At 46.7% G+C, this 17476-nt stretch overlaps 4 protein-coding genes across 4 annotated transcripts; 2 read left to right on the forward strand and 2 right to left on the reverse strand.

Moving 5' to 3' along the window:
* Nucleotides 1–1162: 1162 nt before the first annotated feature.
* On the forward strand, nucleotides 1163–5777 carry PFICI_03430 (uncharacterized protein; the record flags this gene model as incomplete). Its single annotated transcript, XM_007832011.1, has 3 exons — nucleotides 1163–1501; nucleotides 1563–4997; nucleotides 5067–5777. The coding sequence occupies 3 exons, from the start codon at nucleotides 1163–1165 to the stop codon at nucleotides 5775–5777; spliced, it is 4485 nt and encodes a 1494-aa protein (XP_007830202.1).
* Nucleotides 5778–6413: 636 nt separating this feature from the next.
* PFICI_03431 (uncharacterized protein) lies at nucleotides 6414–7724 on the reverse strand (the record flags this gene model as incomplete). Its single annotated transcript, XM_007832012.1, has 2 exons — nucleotides 6414–7398; nucleotides 7543–7724. The coding sequence occupies 2 exons, from the start codon at nucleotides 7722–7724 to the stop codon at nucleotides 6414–6416; spliced, it is 1167 nt and encodes a 388-aa protein (XP_007830203.1).
* Nucleotides 7725–11900: 4176 nt separating this feature from the next.
* On the forward strand, nucleotides 11901–13467 carry PFICI_03432 (uncharacterized protein; the record flags this gene model as incomplete). Its single annotated transcript, XM_007832013.1, has 3 exons — nucleotides 11901–12455; nucleotides 12538–13067; nucleotides 13131–13467. The coding sequence occupies 3 exons, from the start codon at nucleotides 11901–11903 to the stop codon at nucleotides 13465–13467; spliced, it is 1422 nt and encodes a 473-aa protein (XP_007830204.1).
* A 56-nt stretch (nucleotides 13468–13523) lies between these two features.
* PFICI_03433 (uncharacterized protein) lies at nucleotides 13524–14534 on the reverse strand (the record flags this gene model as incomplete). Its single annotated transcript, XM_007832014.1, has 3 exons — nucleotides 13524–13617; nucleotides 13682–14164; nucleotides 14227–14534. 3 exons carry the CDS (start codon nucleotides 14532–14534, stop codon nucleotides 13524–13526), a joined length of 885 nt encoding a protein of 294 aa, XP_007830205.1.
* Between the last annotated feature and the right edge of the window lie 2942 nt (nucleotides 14535–17476).

The following is a 17476-nucleotide window of genomic DNA, read 5'->3' on the forward strand; positions in this document are numbered from 1 at the left end:
AGGGCAGAAGCACCGACCATGATGGGAGAAAGTATCCAGACTTCCCCAGCCAAAGGACGCCTGTTGCAAGGGCAGCGAGACTACTCCCTATACCTAGTGTAAGGTCAGACGATATTAAGTTATGCCGGTATCTTGCTCGGCTCGCAGCTTTTTAGTGGAGACAGGGATGCAAGATAGAGTTGATTCAAGGTTAAAAACACTAAAGTTGAGGACTGCCCAGGGTATTGACAACTTCCAGAAACAAAGTCATGGCCGCTGCAAAGGGCGAAACAGGCAGCGAAGCGAAGACTTGGAGCGATTGACAAGCGAGTGCCAAGGTCCTTTTTTTTTTTTTTTTTTTTTGCTTATCGACAAGATGAGATGGGGTCGGTGGCCCCAGGCCAGGCTGCTTGCCAGCTCTGACGTGCTCTGGCTCTGGCCGCGAGCATTGCAGGGTGCGCCGATCGCATCTGTTGTCGCCGTCGAGGGGGGAGGCGGGCGAGTCGATCTATAAGACCGGAGCTGCTATAGGCCAAGTGTATAGTCTTTCAATCTACATCCGGACGGGCCATGAGGCAAAGGAGGAAGGAGGGCAACGGAAGAGCAAGGAGCTTGGGCCACGGTTCGCAATGCACTAGAACCACGGGCGGGGTCGGGCGCGTAGGTAGCAACGCGCCTTCCCCATTGGCAAGCGCTCGAGGCGGCCAAAGTCGCGTCCCAGGTCCAAATGGTGCAACCAGCAGCCAGAATCCTCACACACAGACTCATCATCCCACTCGACTCTGCGGCATCGCATCACCGCCAGCTATATCCAATTGCGCCCGACAATCCTCTTTGTCTCACGCCTGTCTCTCTGCACACCCCATCCCCAGCCTGTGTGCGAAGCTGTCAGATCTGTTATTTTTACCTCCGTCCGTGGGCTAGCTTGCGACGCTGTCTAGGGCAGGTACCGACCGGAGCGCAGAGGCGAGCTGGCAACGCGCGCCCGCACAACGTCGTTGCCTTCATCTAGAACCTCGACGACTCAGATCCACCTGCTATCGCCTCGCCAGTCAAAAGGGCTTCGGGATCACACGTGGGGTTTCCGACGACCAGTCCCGACCTACACTTGAAACACGGCCAATTCTGGACCATCCCACACTCTTCGTCTCATTGTCCGCCTTCCGCCCCCAAAGACGTCACCATGGCCCGAACCAGGGACGAACCGGCCGAGGACGAAGATCAAGAAATGGACGAGGAATTGGTCGCTTTGCAATTCGATGAGCCGCTGTCATGGCGCGCGGGCAAGCCAATACCCACCGGCACGCTTCTAAGTCGACTGGAGAAGCTCTCCAAGGAGCTGGTGGAGCTGGATCAGGACACTGTCGACAAGGACTCATTGACCAAGGTCGCAAAGGAGCTCGCTTCACACAATTTGCTGGCCCACAAGGAAGGCGGTGTCAAGGCATATGCTGCATCTTGCCTGGTTGACGTTTTGAAATTGTGCGCTCCGGACGCGCCCTTTACGCCATCACAACTCAAAGTAAGTTGGCATGGGTGTTACTGTCACGATGAATGCCTCTTGTCTGATTCGTTCTTTCTAGGAAATATTTGGTCTATTTGTAAAGACCATTCTACCAAGCTTATGGGACCCGACACACACCTACAATACACAGCACAAATATGTCCTTACTTCACTCGCCGAGGTCAAGAGCATCCTGCTCATTAATGAGCTTTCCAACGCTGAAGATTTACTCTTGCACCTGTTTTCATCCTTCTTCGATGGCATATCTGGCTCTTCCAAGTCCAATTCCGGGGAGCAAGTTGCCAAAGACGTTGAATTCCACATGACGGATATCCTGGTCACTCTGCTCGAAGAAGGCCCTACCCTGCCACCTTCTGTATTGGATGTCATTATGGCCCAATTCCTTCGTGCCGCACCTCCTGGAGGCTCCCGGGCCCGCCCCGATGCCAACGGCAATCAAACCACCCTGTTGCCCAAGGAAGAGCCTGAGGCGTATGTGATGGCCAAGACAGTCTGTAACCATTGCCCGGAGAAAATGGCACGATATGTGAGCCAGTACTTCAGTGACGTGATCATGGATATTTCTGGCAAGAGTGTACATGCAAACGGCCAGCGAGATGACGACTCGGACAATGACGAAGCTACAGCGGGACCTTCCGAATCAGATTTCAAAGAATTGAGGAAAGCACATCAACTGCTTCGCGAGTTGTGGCGAGCTGCGCCAACAGTATTGCAGAATGTTGTGCCGCAAGTGGACGCGGAGCTCTCCGCTGATAATGTTCAATTACGACTGCTTGCTACCGAGACTCTAGGAGATATGATCTCCGGTATTGGCGCCGCAGGACCACCCCCACCCCCGGTACTCGATCCAGCTGCCTATCCTCCTGTCAAGATTGGCGACGATACTCAAGATCAAACAGACTTTGACAGCATACTGACTACACCCCTCTCGCCACTCTCTTTTGCACAAACCCATACTCAAGTCTTTCACAACTTTGTCAGCAGAAGGAATGACAAGTCCCCTCTAATTCGTGCAGCATGGACGACCGCGGCTGGTTACATTGTCTCTACATCAGCAGGTGGCATTGGACTGAGTCGCGAAGACGAACAGACTTTCGTTGATGGCCTCAAGGATAGACTGAACGATGCCGACGAAAAAGTTAGACTTGCTGCCGTTAAAGCCATTGAAGTTTTCCGCTTCCGCGATATTGTCACAAAGCTGGCTTTAGATGGCGGTGTTGATAGGAATGGCACAATTCTTGCCAACTTGTCTGATCGCTGTCGCGATCGTCGTGCGCCTATCCGGGTTGCGGCCATGGCTCTCTTGGCCAAGCTGTGGGCTGTCGCCAGCGGTGAGCTGATGGCTGGAAATGATGCTGTCACCTCTGCATTGGGCGCTATCCCCACCCACATTTTCAGCACATTCTACGCCAATGACCTTGAGCTAAACATACTACTGGAGAGAGTGACGTTCGAATGTTTGGTCCCATTGTCCTATCCCCCCCCAAAGCCAAAGCAGTCAGGCAACTCTCAGTCCCAAGCCAATGGCGATGGATCTTATGATCCAGACCGAATACGGGCTGAGCGCATCCTACTACTTGTGAAAAGCCTCGACGAGAAATCGACAAGGGCATTTTTCGCTGTACAGCAGCAACAACCACAATTTGCCAAGCTCCTCCAAGGGTTTGTCAAGCAGTGTGAAGCTTTCAACGGTGGTCTACCAGAGACCAATGGACCCGTTGTCAAACAGAATCTGAAGAAGATCATCCAGTATTTGGTTCCATACTTTCCAGATGCGGTCAAGGTGGAAGCCGACCTGTACAACTTCGCGACTCTTAACGATCGGAGGTGTTATGCATTGATTCGGTTCATTACCAGTCATGAAAGCGATTTCAAGACGATGCATCGTGGCTTGAAAGAATTCAACAAGCGCATCCAAGGAACGAACAAGCCTCATATTCTCGACACCATGCTTCCACTACTCTATCGAGCTGCTTACATCATCATCAACAAGAGCCATCTACCAACATTCATTGACTGCTCGAAGAATGACAAGGATGGCTTTGGTGCAGCAGCGCAGCAGATTACTTCCGAAGCCTCCAAGTCGAGTGGTGCTCTCTTCAAGGCACATATTGGTCAGCTGTGCAAGGATCTCATTGAGGCAGCCCCGACGGCTTCAAAAGAGAATGAGCCGGGGACGGTGGAGACCCTCAAGGCCTGCTCGTCGTATTCTTTAAAGTACCCAGAAGAGCTACCTCAGGACAAAAAGTTTGTCCAGGCGCTTATCAACTATGCACTTCATGGCACGCCGGCAAAAGCAGCAAAGTACGCAGTCAATATTTTGATGGCACGCAAGGACGACAAGAGCTTGGTATCTGCAACGGAGCTTCTCCAGAAGGTTACAAAGAACTGGGGCTATGGCTCGCCGCACTTCTTGAGTAAAATTGCTGGTGTCGCCCAGCTTGAGCTTTTGGCCTCCACTGTCACTGCTGATGCCAATGATAAAATCATTGATATGGCACTGAAAGAGGTATTGCAAAAAGTACGCACCGAAGCCAAGGTCAGCGATTCCGAGTGGGTAGAAGACGCAGAACTCGAAGAAGAATGCTTGATCAAGTGCTGGTCCCTGAAGCTTATTGTCAATCGACTTCGTGGTACTAAGGATCCCGAAGAAGTCAAGGATGTAACACCTACGGTGTTCAAGCTCTTGCGAACCTTGATCAAGGACCAAGGTGAACTCTGCAAGACGCAGGACACACCCAAACACCACAAGTCTCGCCTTCGACTGTTGGCAGGTCAGCTTCTGCTAAAGCTGTGCACAGAAAAACGCTTCGAAGAATTGTTCTCGCATTCGGACTTTAACAGACTAGCACTCCTTACGCAAGATTCTTGCTCGCGGGTTCGCCGTGGCTTCATCGAGAAGCTCCAGAAATACCTAGTCAACAGAAGGTTGCCCGCGAGATTCTACACCATCATCTTCCTGACTGCATTTGAGCCTGACAAAGACTTCAAGCAACAGACAGAGACGTGGATCCGTTCGCGGGCTCGCTATTTCCGTGAAAATAGCAAGGACAACGTCAATGTCATGGAAGCCATCTTTGGACGCCTGGTGTCACTTCTGGCACATCATCCCGACTTCTCCCCAGAAGCCGATGACCTGCTGGATACGGCTCGGTACATTATCTACTATATCAGCAATGTGGCCACGGAACAGAACTTTGCTTTGATATTCAAGTATGCCGAACGGGTGAAGCAAACACGAGACGGCATTGCACCTGAAAAGAGTGAGAATCTATATGTACTCTGTGACCTAGCCTTGGCTATCTTGAGGAAGTGGCAAGAGCGCAAAGGATGGAGCTTCCAAGCTTACTCTGGCAAGACTGGTCTTCCTAAAGGCTTGTATACTGCTCTGCCAAGTCACGATGCTGCGCAGCAAATAGCAGAAAAACAATTTCTTCCAGAGGATGTTGAAGAGAGACTCGACGATCTATTGAAAACAATGGATAAGAAGAAGGTGAGAATATTGCAGAAATCTAATCCGATCCATGCTTCCTGGACGCGTATTGACATTTTGTTCCCACAGAAGCGCAGAAGCACCGATGATCGTGGCGATGGACACCCAGCTCAGAAACGGGCGAGGACGGCCCAGCCAAGGACATCTGCGGCAAAGCCTGATCGTCCTGCCGGCAAAAGGCCAGCTGTGAAGACGAAATCAGCAAAGTCCCGGAAGCCAGCGAGATCTTCTCCGGCGCCTGAATCAGCCAATCGACGGCGGAGTGGAAGATCTAGGAAAGACTCTTCTTACCTCGAGCGGGATTCGTCGGACGACGATGAGGACATGCTTGAAGGCGTGGCCAAGTGGGAGTATTATGACAATGACGGCAACAAGGTCCAAAATGACGAGGATGAAGGCGAAGATGAGAGTGACGGCCAATCTGAGCTATCTGAAGTTGAGGAAGAAGCGGAGCCGATGGAGGATGATAAAGCTGAACCTGAGCCGGAAGCTCAAGCGGACAGTTCCCCAGATGAGGAGGAGCCCGCAGCCGATGAGGAGATTGAGCCTGCAGAAGAGGAGCCAGTAGCGGAGGAAGAAACACTGCCCATACGTTCAAGTGGCCGTCGCGGAAGAACTGCTGCCGCTGCATCTTCCGCAAAGACAAAGCCAGCGCCTTCACCTCCAGCCAAGACAGCTACAGCTAAATCCAGTGGGTCAAGGAGCAAGGCCGCTGCTGCAAAATCAACGACGCCCCCAGCCACATCCACTCGATCGACTCGATCGAGGCGAGGAGCCTAGGATCGTTAGGCGTTGAGTAAGGGCACTTGATCTGGATTGGTGGCAAGGCAGATGTTATCTGGAACAAGCAGTGATGGTTCTGGAGAGCATTTGAATAAACAGGCAAAATGGTCTTGACGGAATTTCCGGCATGAGGTTGTTAATGGGTATACCAAGTTGTCGGGGAAAGCAATGTTTACAGGTCTGCTCTCTATAGCCTCCAGAACAGAATGGGATAGGTAGCATACTTTGTGTTGGATTGAAAGGGTATCATGTTACCATATGAAGCTGTTGACAGCTATCGTATTCCCCCCATTAATGATCAATGTCATTTGCCGTGAGTGAACCACGTTCAAATCCCTGTCACTCGGTCACCCAAGCAATTCATCTTGGACCACTCTCTGGCGATGAAAGAGAATACAGTAAGTGCACAGGGAAAAGAAGTCAGCCTGCACAAGCTTATTGTCGTTGTACGGGAATACAGTATCCAATGAATTATAAAAGGACAATATTCCAAAAACCAGTGGCCCGTGAAACAAAAAGCAGTAAGAAATACAAATGTGCACGAATACCGGATATCTTCCTAGTTCCTTTTGTCTGGAAACACCTAAACGCCTAGCACGCCGGTCCCTAAAGGAATGCACTCCCACTTCTCCCTCATCTTCTCTGACCCTGCTTTGCCTCGGCCTCTCTACGCTTCCACTTTGATCTAATATCCGGCGCTGCTTCGATCAGTTCTTCCTTGGTGACACGGCCCTCGATCGACTCGAGGACACTATTAACAACGCTGACGTGATTACCATTGTGCTTGTCATCGCGGAATCTATAGAAGCGCCATCGCCGCTGCTCATCCATGTAGGCCTCGACAATGCGCTCATCGAGAGGTTCATTAAGGGCTTTGAGCTCCTCCCACTCGTCCTCGGTCATGTGGAGCTCGCCAAATGGTCTGTAGTCGTCCTTACCGCCGTGGAACACCAGGAGCTCGACGCGTGGAACACCATCGTAGTCAATGTAAGGCTCAGTTACGCCCTCGGCCGTATCTTGCTCGTCGGGCTGGACCATGTTGAAGTGGAACTTCCAGCGAAAGTCGACCGTGTTCTCCTCGGCAGGCTTCCACTTGAGGATGTGGGGGTCGGTACCGTACTTGTACTCGGTGCTCAGGCAGGTGAAGATGAGGCCGTCGTTGCCGTGGTGCAGGTTGGGGATGATTTGGCGGAACATCATTTCGGTACCGTAGGCAAGCTGGTGCTCCTTCATGCCGAGAATAAAGGGCTGGTAGGCCTTTTCTTGAGGGTACTTTTCGAAAAGCTTCTTGTATGGCTTGAAAACCTCATTATGGAAATAGCCAAAGCGCTTCTGTAGGCCTCGACTCATAAGTGACTGGCCGTGGAGGACAAGGCAATCAAAGACGAGATAGACGGGCTCGCGGGTGCCATCGGGCATGGTGTCGACGACGAGCTCGCCATCGAGAATGGTGTCGCGGTGAAAGGTCCCTTCGCCCTGGACCGTGGGAAAGTGTGCATTCTTCACCCACCAGTAGTCGTTCTTTCGGTCGATGAGGTAATGTAACTCCTGGCCGTTGCCATCGTCGGTCAGATAGAGCAGGTAGCGGATGCCGTCGGACTTTTCGCAGACGTAGTAGCTGTAGAGAGAAGAGAAGCTCGAATTAGCCTTAAGAACTGGTCACAAAGCCAGTAGACATCATGTCGGTGCTCTTGAATGATTCGCGCCGGCGGGGTGGATAGCAGCGGAACAAAAGACAAAGTAAGGCGTCAAAACAACATACTCATCTCTGCGAAGCTCCTCTAGATGCCGGCGAGCAAAGGACACGGGCTGGGCGCCGGGAAAGTTGGTGCTCTCGCGGTTGAGCAGGCGTGCAACCTCGCGCTGCATATTGTGAAGGAGATCGCCCTCGGCCCTGATGCCGGGGCGATCCATGGCCTGAATACGGGCGGGCTCCTCATCCATGGCGACCGACGGATGGACGTGGCTTGGAAGAGGTGCGCGCGCAGGTTGTCGCAAAAGAGACAAGACGGGAGAGACGAGACAGTGCTACTGCTGCTTGCTGCCAATTGAATGAATGGGATAAAAAGCTGTCCCACTATTCGTCGATTGGGGGGTGCCTTTGGCGCGTCTCTTTAGCGAGTCGCACTGGCATTTGGCGTTGGAACTTTGGGCTTATCAGCTTATCGTTGAGCTTGTGCCGCTGTCACACCCATCCAGTGGGTCCTCCTACTGGGAACCATTAGGTAGTAGGTATTACATTAGGGAGGGACGTCAAGTAAAACGAGACGTCCTCTGCTTTGAAGTTCGAACTTACGTCATTTACGCCATGTACAAGACCACGATCCTTCAATTTACATATGTACTTAGTTGACTACATAGCCACCAAGTAATAGAAGGAAGAAATTATTAGTGTATCTATTATATATTGCCCGTCGTATAAAATTGAAAAGGCCAATTTGCATATTGTGTGATAGACCTCTCCAACGTTGCCCAAGGCTAAATCTATGTACCTAGCTAGTGACCGCCAAGCACATCTGCCTCTGTATACTCTGTATACTGTGTCTGAAGGATGCTGCAGTGGTTGACAAGCCAGCCCTTGTCTCTCGCAAGTGTGTACCGTGTGTTGTGCTGTAATGAAATCTAGTTTCTTTACCATAGACAGTGAATGTGTTACTTGAGGAGCCATGTACCTATCTAGTAGATAAACTCAAATCTTAGGAGGACACAGGTGACTGCAGTGGCTGATGTTTATCCCCAACGGTCTTCTATACCCTTTCCTAGTAGAATTGAAGCCCATGAGTCGGATGAATCGACAGGAAGCACCAAAAGAGCCATATTTATTTTCGGAAGTCTCATGACGACAAACTTTTTCACTATATCCAATGGGACGTGGAGTGAACAAGCCCGGCACCACCTGGGGGATCTGGGATGATATTGGCCATTTTTATGAACACGCTGTTGGCCAAGATCTTTCACAGATATTATTGGGCAAGAAAATATATATCCCGGCCAGCCTCACATGCAGATAAGCAACAACAGATATGAAGCAAGCGTATTCCAAACACACAATGAGGTAGAAATTTTAGACCAAGGTAGCGGTCCACGCGGGATTCAATAAACGACTCGATCCCGCTAATCCCGGGCACCCGGACGGCAGGAAACGGATCCACTAACAATGTTGATTTTGACTGAAGTCCGACTCACACAAGACTCGCATCGCGCTGTTCGGCACAAGCAGATCGCGCACGAAGCTGAAGCTGGTTGTTTGCTGTGTCATCGTCGATCGTCTTCAAGACTGGGATATCGGGCACAATGTGCACTGCGGCAATTATGATGCCTGTTATAGTCTTTCTCTTTTCTCTTGGTGTTTGCCCCCCTCAAGCACTGCGGAAATAATGCTCCGACTAGTCTGGCTTCTACTTCATAGGACCATGATCTAATGACATTGAGGCTCTGACTTGTAAAGATTTATAAGATACTGAGGAAGGGTATGGAACAACTCTCAAAACAGTCAAATACTGTCTAGAAAAGAAGCATTCATCTGTGTTTGTTGGTGTGTAATCCGGGATGCCAGCCCTATGGCAAATGTCATGTGCTGGCACAAAAGAAGCTTTTCGGATCCGTCGGGTTGCATGATAGAAGTTAAAGTGGATCTCGCCCGTCAACTCCGGGCATCATATCCCAGTCTCGGGATCTGTATACACAAGTACATGGTATATAGTCGATGGCCAAGAGACGTGTGTTTTCAAGAACCATGGTGTCGTCTGGACTCACTTTCTGCCAATATTCCTCACTTATACCGGAGATTTACTCTTATATATCTCATGGCAAAGACCGTCTCTCAGCTTGATCATTTCCGCCGTTGGCTGGCGTTGAAACAATACCATTTCGAAGTCACGTTTGCCATCAACGTCTACACCAGGGGAGAGAAGATATTCTTTTGGTCGGTATTTGCTCTCATGGTCGGCATTTTCTCTGCCTGGTTTATTCTTCTCGTGCCTCGGAGCATCGCCTTGACCATCAGCCGCACGTTCTTGTATATTGTTGGCGAACCCGGAGAGGCCCTTACGTCGGCCAACGCGCCCAAGGAAATTATGTCGGTACCCGAAGCAGCTGTGCGAAGTTCTGTTGTCTTTGCCGATATTTGAAAAGCACCATTGAAACATGGGACTTTCTCGATATGAATCAACCTTCTTTCTTCAATTATACACCAACCTCCTACACTCTAGCAAATATACCAACATGTGTTTGGTGTGAGATCAATCAGCCGCTCACTGCAAAACGCCACGCCCAAGTTTGGATGCGACACTTATCCACTCTGAACTTCGAGAAGTTCCTGACTGGCTGGAAACCTCATAAACCACCCATTGCTGCTTGATTGTCTCAGAAAGTTCAATCACAATCCAAGCAAGGCCGGCCATCTTGCTAAGCGCTATACAAATCACGAAGGAGAGATCAAGAGAGAAAATGCAACAACATTCTCAGTAATTTTTGTCGACGGAAGCTTTTGCGGCGAAACTAGAGGGTTGCTAGAGTGGTTTGGGCGGGAGTTTGGTGTCCCCGCTCAGCAGACTCTTTGGATGGTGGCACTTACTAAGACCAATACAACAAAATCTGGCCAAGCTCTGTTCCGAGTATTAGGAGTCTGGAGCTGTCCTCATACCCCAGGGCCTACTCGAGTCACCACAGCTATGGTCCGTCGGCGTATTGACTGCTATTAGTACAAATGCGTGAGACTTGGGCAATCCAAAGAAGCATGGATATGACAGTGGGCTTTCCAAAAAGCTCGCAGCCACGAGCTACAGAGTTTGTCTCGAATAGGACGACCCGATAAGGGGAGACAAGTTACATACGCCTCTGTTCCATGGAGTGATGTCACTTAAGGCTCTATTTGTCTTACAAGCATCCGTATGAGACGTGATTGATGAATCCACACAAGTAATTGCAAGCCATAATTTGTGCCTTTTTGTATTACTTGCCCAATTATACTTGACCTACACAACACTGGTAATATGACTGGCTTCCATCGACCACCCCATCTTTGATGGCAATTGAGAAGAATATGCCTGGCTCGACCTTACGAGTCACCTTGAGTCAAGAAGCTCTGGTGTCATTCAAGAGGTTCAGTCTTCACCACATGGAGCGTCGATTCTGGTGAAAAGATCTGGCTGGACTATGAGTCACTATATCAACCGATGCATCTAGTGATTTGATTTATAATTTGGGTGGCTCACATGGGAATGTGATTTCGGTATCGGCAAATGCTCCCGTGAAAATGTCCCGCTTGCTCCACGCATTTCCGATAGAGGGGAAACTTAAAACTCAGGATGGCAAAACGGAAGGGGAAAACAGGACCATCGTCGGCTAAACCTCTGCTTCTTACACACGTTATCGAAAGAGAGAAAAGAAAATGAAGAACTCTCTGATGCAGTGGTGCCAAAGTCTGTCAAGTAGAGTGACCTGGTCGTGCGGAAACCGTAGACAGCAGTACTTACATCCCGCCAGCAGTAAGTAATATGGGACTATGTATAGCCTCATGCACCCGCCCACCCGCGGGTGATCTGCAGGACATGCTAACTGTATATGGTGCGAGGTCCCCTGTCGCTCTTGTCTTGCTGCTGCGCGAGTGGCCGTTGCGAGTAGGAGACCAACCTAATGCTAATTGGATGCGCTATCCATATTGGGTTGCAGGTCCCCTGTTTTTCCAACAGCTTTCTCGATAACTCGCACGAAAGCATCGAGGCCAAGAATTAAAAAATACCTGTGTAACAACTAATTATCCGATATGACGCTGAAGACTCAATAGAATGCTTATCAATCAATACAAGCTTTGCAGCATCACGACAGTTCTGAATATGCTCAAGATGGTGAGTCCCGGCGACACTGGACAAGACTGGCTGAGCCATTCCCCCCAAGTGGCCAGAGTGCTTATATGATCATATCTGCAAGTGACTCAGGTACGTATTGAAGAGTCAAATCGGCTATAAGTTACGAGCTATTCATCGAATACAAGAAGCCGCTCTAGACTTTACAAATTCTCACAGAAAGTAGGATTGTTACGAAACGACAGCTCCCACCAGTCCATGAGTGTCAACAACTACTACCCATCACCGCCCGTCATCTCCAACCTGACCGAAAATGCGTCCCGAGACCAACGAAAAGTATATCCAAGCACCGTCTGGCTTGAGAGAATGGATCTTTGTCTTTGTACTCTGCGCGACGCAGCTCTTCACCCAAGGCGCCCTCGGCTATGTCCTCATCCCACTGAGCATAGTCAGTGAGACGTTCCACCAGACTGGCCACGAACAAGCTGCGCAGATGAACTGGCATGTGGCAGGCTACAGTCTCACGATCGGCTCCTTTATCCTCGTCGCGGGTCGCTTGGGCGACATGTACGGCTCGAAGAATATCTTTGTGCTGGGCTGGATCTGGTTCGCCGTGTGGACCGCCGTTGGCGGATGTAGCGCGTTGACGGGCTCTGCCATATTCTTTGATGTGTGTAGAGCACTCCAAGGCGTCGGCCCGGCACTGTTGCTGCCGAACGCTCTGGCCATTGCAGGCCGCACATACCCACCCGGAACCAAGAAGAATATTGTCTTCTCGCTGATTGCCATGTGCGCACCTCTGGGTTGTTCCCTTGGCGGGCTCATGGGCTCAGCTTTGGCACAATATGCCTTGGTGGCCTTGGTCCATGTGGATAGGGGGTATCGGATCTCTCATCATCGCCTCCATCGCCTACTGGGTGATACCACCACATTGCACCAACCCCCCACAGAACCAAAAGCTTCGATTTGACTGGGTAGGGTCCGTATCTGGCGTCGGCGGGCTCATGCTGCTGAACATCTCCTGGAATCAGGCGCCCATAGATGACTGGTCAACGCCCTATGTCTATATTCTCCTCATACTTGGATTTCTGTTTCTTGGCGTATTTGTTTGGTACGAGAAGAGAGTCTCGCAGCCTATTGTCGACATCTCAATCTTCAACCGCCAAGTTGCGGGAGTTCTCCTGACCACTGGGTTGGGATGGAGTAGCTTTGGCATATGGTTCTATTACATGTTTCAATTTTTGCAGCAAATTCGTGGTGTCTCAAGTCTTGATTCCGCCATTCAGTTTATCCCTGGAGTTCTCTCCGGAATGATTGCCCCAATCTTCACTGCGTGGGCACTGCCAAGAGTGCCCACGTCGGGCCTCATGGTGCTGTCATCTTTTGCCTTTTTTGCAGGATCTCTCTTGCTCACGCTAGCCCCGCCAGAACAGAGTTATTGGTATAATACTTTCTGGTCATTCGTCATCATGCCATGGGGGTATGTACTGGCCACCATCCTCTCTTGCTTATTTTCGAGTTACATTGCTGACAGTCTTGCTAGAATGGACGTCTCATTCCCTGCATCGACCGTTTTCATTAGCGACTCTGTCTCTGTAGAACACCAAGGAATCTCGGCGTCACTCGTGAACACGGTGATCAACTACTCAATCGCTCTGGGTCTGGGTATTGGCGGGACAGTCGAGGTTGAACTTCCCAAAGGAACGACCATTCTTGAAGGTTACAGAGCCGCGCAATACACCTCTGTGGGTTTGGCTGCGCTTGGATTGGTCATTTCCATCCTACTGGCAGTCTTCAACAACCAGACAAATGCAGAGGACGAGCCCAGCCAAGAAAAGGTCAGAGGTTCGGACACAACCCTGGGTCCAGAGGGGGTATGAATTTTAAGTATGTAGACTTTGAAATAATGAAGATAAACGTGATGCAAATATGGGGTCTAGAAGAATGACTTGTCCCAGTTTTTGTTGATAGACTGTTTCATCCTGTATGTCGAGTTCTGACGCAAGAAACTGAATGCGAGAGTGGAAAAACTGCTGCTGGTTTAAGGTTGGGCTTTCCAGAGCGCCAATCGTCAGGAGCCAAATATGTACCAACGGGCTCAGATCAGGATTATTCTCAATGGCTTTGATTGAATTGATCAAGACATTGATCTGGTATGTCGTTCGGACCGGCACGACCCCAGACCTCCGTCGCATGTCGGCCATGTAGAGTAGTGCGCCAGCCCGTAGGCCAGTAAAGGCGCCCGAGTAGCCATTAGTATCTTCACCACCGTCGCACTCTAGCAATCTAGTCCGTAGGAGTCTAACTATCACTGGGTATGATAGGGCATCCATTTTCAAGGGATCCTCTAGCGCGGAGGCTCCATGCTCGATGTATAACTTTTCCAACTGTTCATTCAGGTCCTGTAGCGCTTGGAAAGTATGGGTCCATGGCAAGCGGTTTTGTGGTTCCAGAGAGTCAATGAGTCGCTTTAGTGGCCACTGAAGAGTTGTTTTTGATACATTTGGTAGAAGACCCGCTGATGGTGTTGAAAGGTATGACGGTAGGCCGAACGCATACGACCCTATAATATCGGACCTGCGACATTATTCAGTTGCCGAGGACAGAAAGCTACTATATCAGCGCTGCGAGAAGCTTACCATTGGAACAAGCGATAAAAGGTGGAATCCTCTTGTGCGAATTTGCAATTAGAAGACGAAATGATGGTGTGGATGGCAGACATGTGCATCTTCCAAGTCTCGACGTCATCGTGGAGATGGGCCCAGCACACAAACATGAGGATAGCCCAGAGATAGTCTTGAGTGGCGGGCTTTTGTTTCTGTTCGAGGCTTAGACGCTCTCTGACCAACGCCAGTGCCTCGGTGTGATGGCTGACGGCTATGCGCAATACTTTTTCTTCCGAGCCTCGTTGCCAGTGGAGTAGCTGCGTGGAAAAGCATGCAATCATTTGGTGGAAAGCAGCAGGGTCTCTAATGCAGAGGGGATACCACATCCTCTTGTAATTCTGGAAGCGAGTTGGGATATGATTAGAGAACACTACCGTGTTGTTGTCAGTATGGCATATATATATATACAGCCCAGGAAGCTGGTGGACAGGGGAAGGGAGACTCACTATGATGCAATACCCAGTTTGAGTCGCTGTCAATCGTTACGGATGAAAATGATGGCGGGAGTAGCGCTGGAGAAGGAGCATGCTCATCAGCATGCTCACAAGTGATTCCGAGCACGACGTCGGTCTTGGGGGATGCTGGATAGTGCTGTTGACATTTCCGTCTAGAATAACCAATATCGCGCATGATGTGTCGACGCATCAATGTCCTTTGATCCGGAGTCGGCCGGCGATCGGCAGGCGACGTATTCACAAACGCCCATTTTTCCGGATTCGACCCGGTAGGAGCAGCACCGCCTTTCGGCCTCATGATGCTCCACTTTGACACGGGACAGATCCTCGATCATACAGTCAGGGATTCTTACGGCCAAAGAGTTGCGTGATGGGCGGAGGAGCAGTTGGGCTTGTTGGTCGTACGCAGGGCCCCCCACTAGTAGTGCAGATGAGATGAGCCATGCATCTACGGCAGACAGGCTAGTCACTACTTGGCCAGGTCGTGTTCCCTCCTTGCAGGTAAGGAAGGTTATTAGGTGCCGGTGTTTTCGTCATGTCGAGTGGCGCCTTTGTCGCGGGCGGAGCTACGGAAAAAGATGTGGCCGGACGTAGGCACGGAAGAAATCCACGTGCGTTTTGTCTCACAATCATACTCTATAGTAATCCAGGTATACGGCCACATTTCTTGGCGTGGCGTAGCTAACCAATTATACGGCTATATTTAAGTAAAATCGGGCCCGATCGTTTTGCTTTTTTTAATTTTAAACGTTTCTTATATTATTAAAATAGCTTTAAATTTAAATATATCGAATATAGCGATAAAGCCCGTTTTTAATTATAGATCGATATTAAATTTATAGCTTTTAAAGCTAATTTAAAGCTTTCGCGGCCTTATAAACGCGGATTTTTCTAATTTATTTTTATGCTACAATTAAATTTAAAGCGTACAATCGTATTTATTATTATTTTGCGTTATTAATATTTAGCAAATTCCGGTTTATATTTATTAATAATTAGATTTTTACGGTCGTTTTCGGTTATTTCCGGTAGCTTTTAACGCTATATTACGAATTTATATCGAATTATATATTTTATATTTATTTTAAAAAATATTTATTTTTATTTTTACGAAAATAGTTATTTAAAATTTTTAAATTTTATATTTTATTTTTTATTTTTTTTTTATAAAGCGCTTTTTATATATTTTTTACGTTTTTTTATAATATACGCTTTTTATTTATTATTTTTTCCCGTAATAGCGAATTTTATTTTTTTTATTTATAAGCCCTTTTTAAAATACGCTTTTTATTTATTTCCCTAAATTAATAATAACGTTTAACTTATAATTGCGAGGTTTAAACTATATATTTAATTTTTAAAATATATAAAAAAAAGGCTATTTGCGTTTATTATTATTTTTTTTTTATATAAAATAAAATAAAAAACTTTAAATTGCTATTTAGTATTATTTTTTACGTTTTATTATATTATAAAAAGGTTGTATAAAGGCTATATTTAAAAAAAATTAGTTTTTTTTATTTAGGTATAAATTTAGTTTATAAGCGCTATAAAATTAAAAAAAATACCCGGAGTTTTTTAATTTTTATTTTCGAGCGAATTTTATAATATTTTATATATTATACGGGTCCGATTAATTTTTATTAGCTAAATATTAAATCGAAAAATAATTAAAAACGCTTTCCGCTATATATTATATAAAAATTATATTTATAAATATAGGATCTTAAAAAGTATTATTAAATAATAAATATATATAAAATTATATAAATATATTTCGGTAATTATTATTATTTAAAATATTTTTTCGTTCCCGATAAATTTTTTCCGAGCGATATAATAGCCTTTTAAGCGGTATTTTTATAGGTTAGCTTTACCGGGCCTATTATTAATTTAATAAAAAATAAATTTACGTTTAAATAGCTTATATACCTTTTATTTAATACCGTTTTAATTAAAAGCGAAAAATTAATAATCGAAGCCAAATATTATAAGTAATTTTAGTCTAATATTAATAAATATATTTAAATATAAAATATAATTATAGATTTTAAAAATAATAACGCTAATTAAATTAAGGTTAATAATGCTAAATTTAATTTTTCGGCGGTTTTTAAGCTTAAAAAGCTATTTTTTATAATAAAAATAAAGGAAAAAGTTTAATATCCTTTAGGTTAAAGCAATATTAGGTTAAAGCGTTAGCGTAATAAATAAAAAAATATTAAAGCTAAAATAAATAAAATAAAAAAATATAATTTTAGCGTAAAATAATAGGTTTTAAATAAAGCCGAGCGTTATATTAAATAATAATCCGCTAATAAAAGCGCTTTTACGGTTTTTTTTACGCTAATAAAAATAATTATACTATTACGAAAATATATTAAATTTATTAAAAATAAATTAATATTAACGCCTAAAATTATACCGTTTAGCTTTCGTAAAACCCGGAAGCGCGCGGCGGCGGCGGCGACGAAAAATAACGATAATAATAATATAAATGCTTTTATATTTATTAAAAGCCTTAAACGCTCGAAAAAGCTAGTTTAATAATTTATTTTATATAATTAAAAAATATTATTTAGTTTAATTTTATAAATTTATTTTAATAATTAAATTCCCGCTATTTCCGCGTATTTTTAGGCTTTTTTGCTATTTATAATAACGTATTATATAATTAGTTTTAAATATTTTATATATATAATTATATTTAAATCCGCTAATAATATTATTATTATTTATATAGGTTTTTCCGTATTATATTTAGCCTT

The sequence above is a fragment of the Pestalotiopsis fici genome (assembly GCF_000516985.1).
Source record: "Pestalotiopsis fici W106-1 unplaced genomic scaffold PFICI_Scf_2, whole genome shotgun sequence".
Classification (NCBI taxonomy): domain Eukaryota; kingdom Fungi; phylum Ascomycota; class Sordariomycetes; order Amphisphaeriales; family Sporocadaceae; genus Pestalotiopsis; species Pestalotiopsis fici.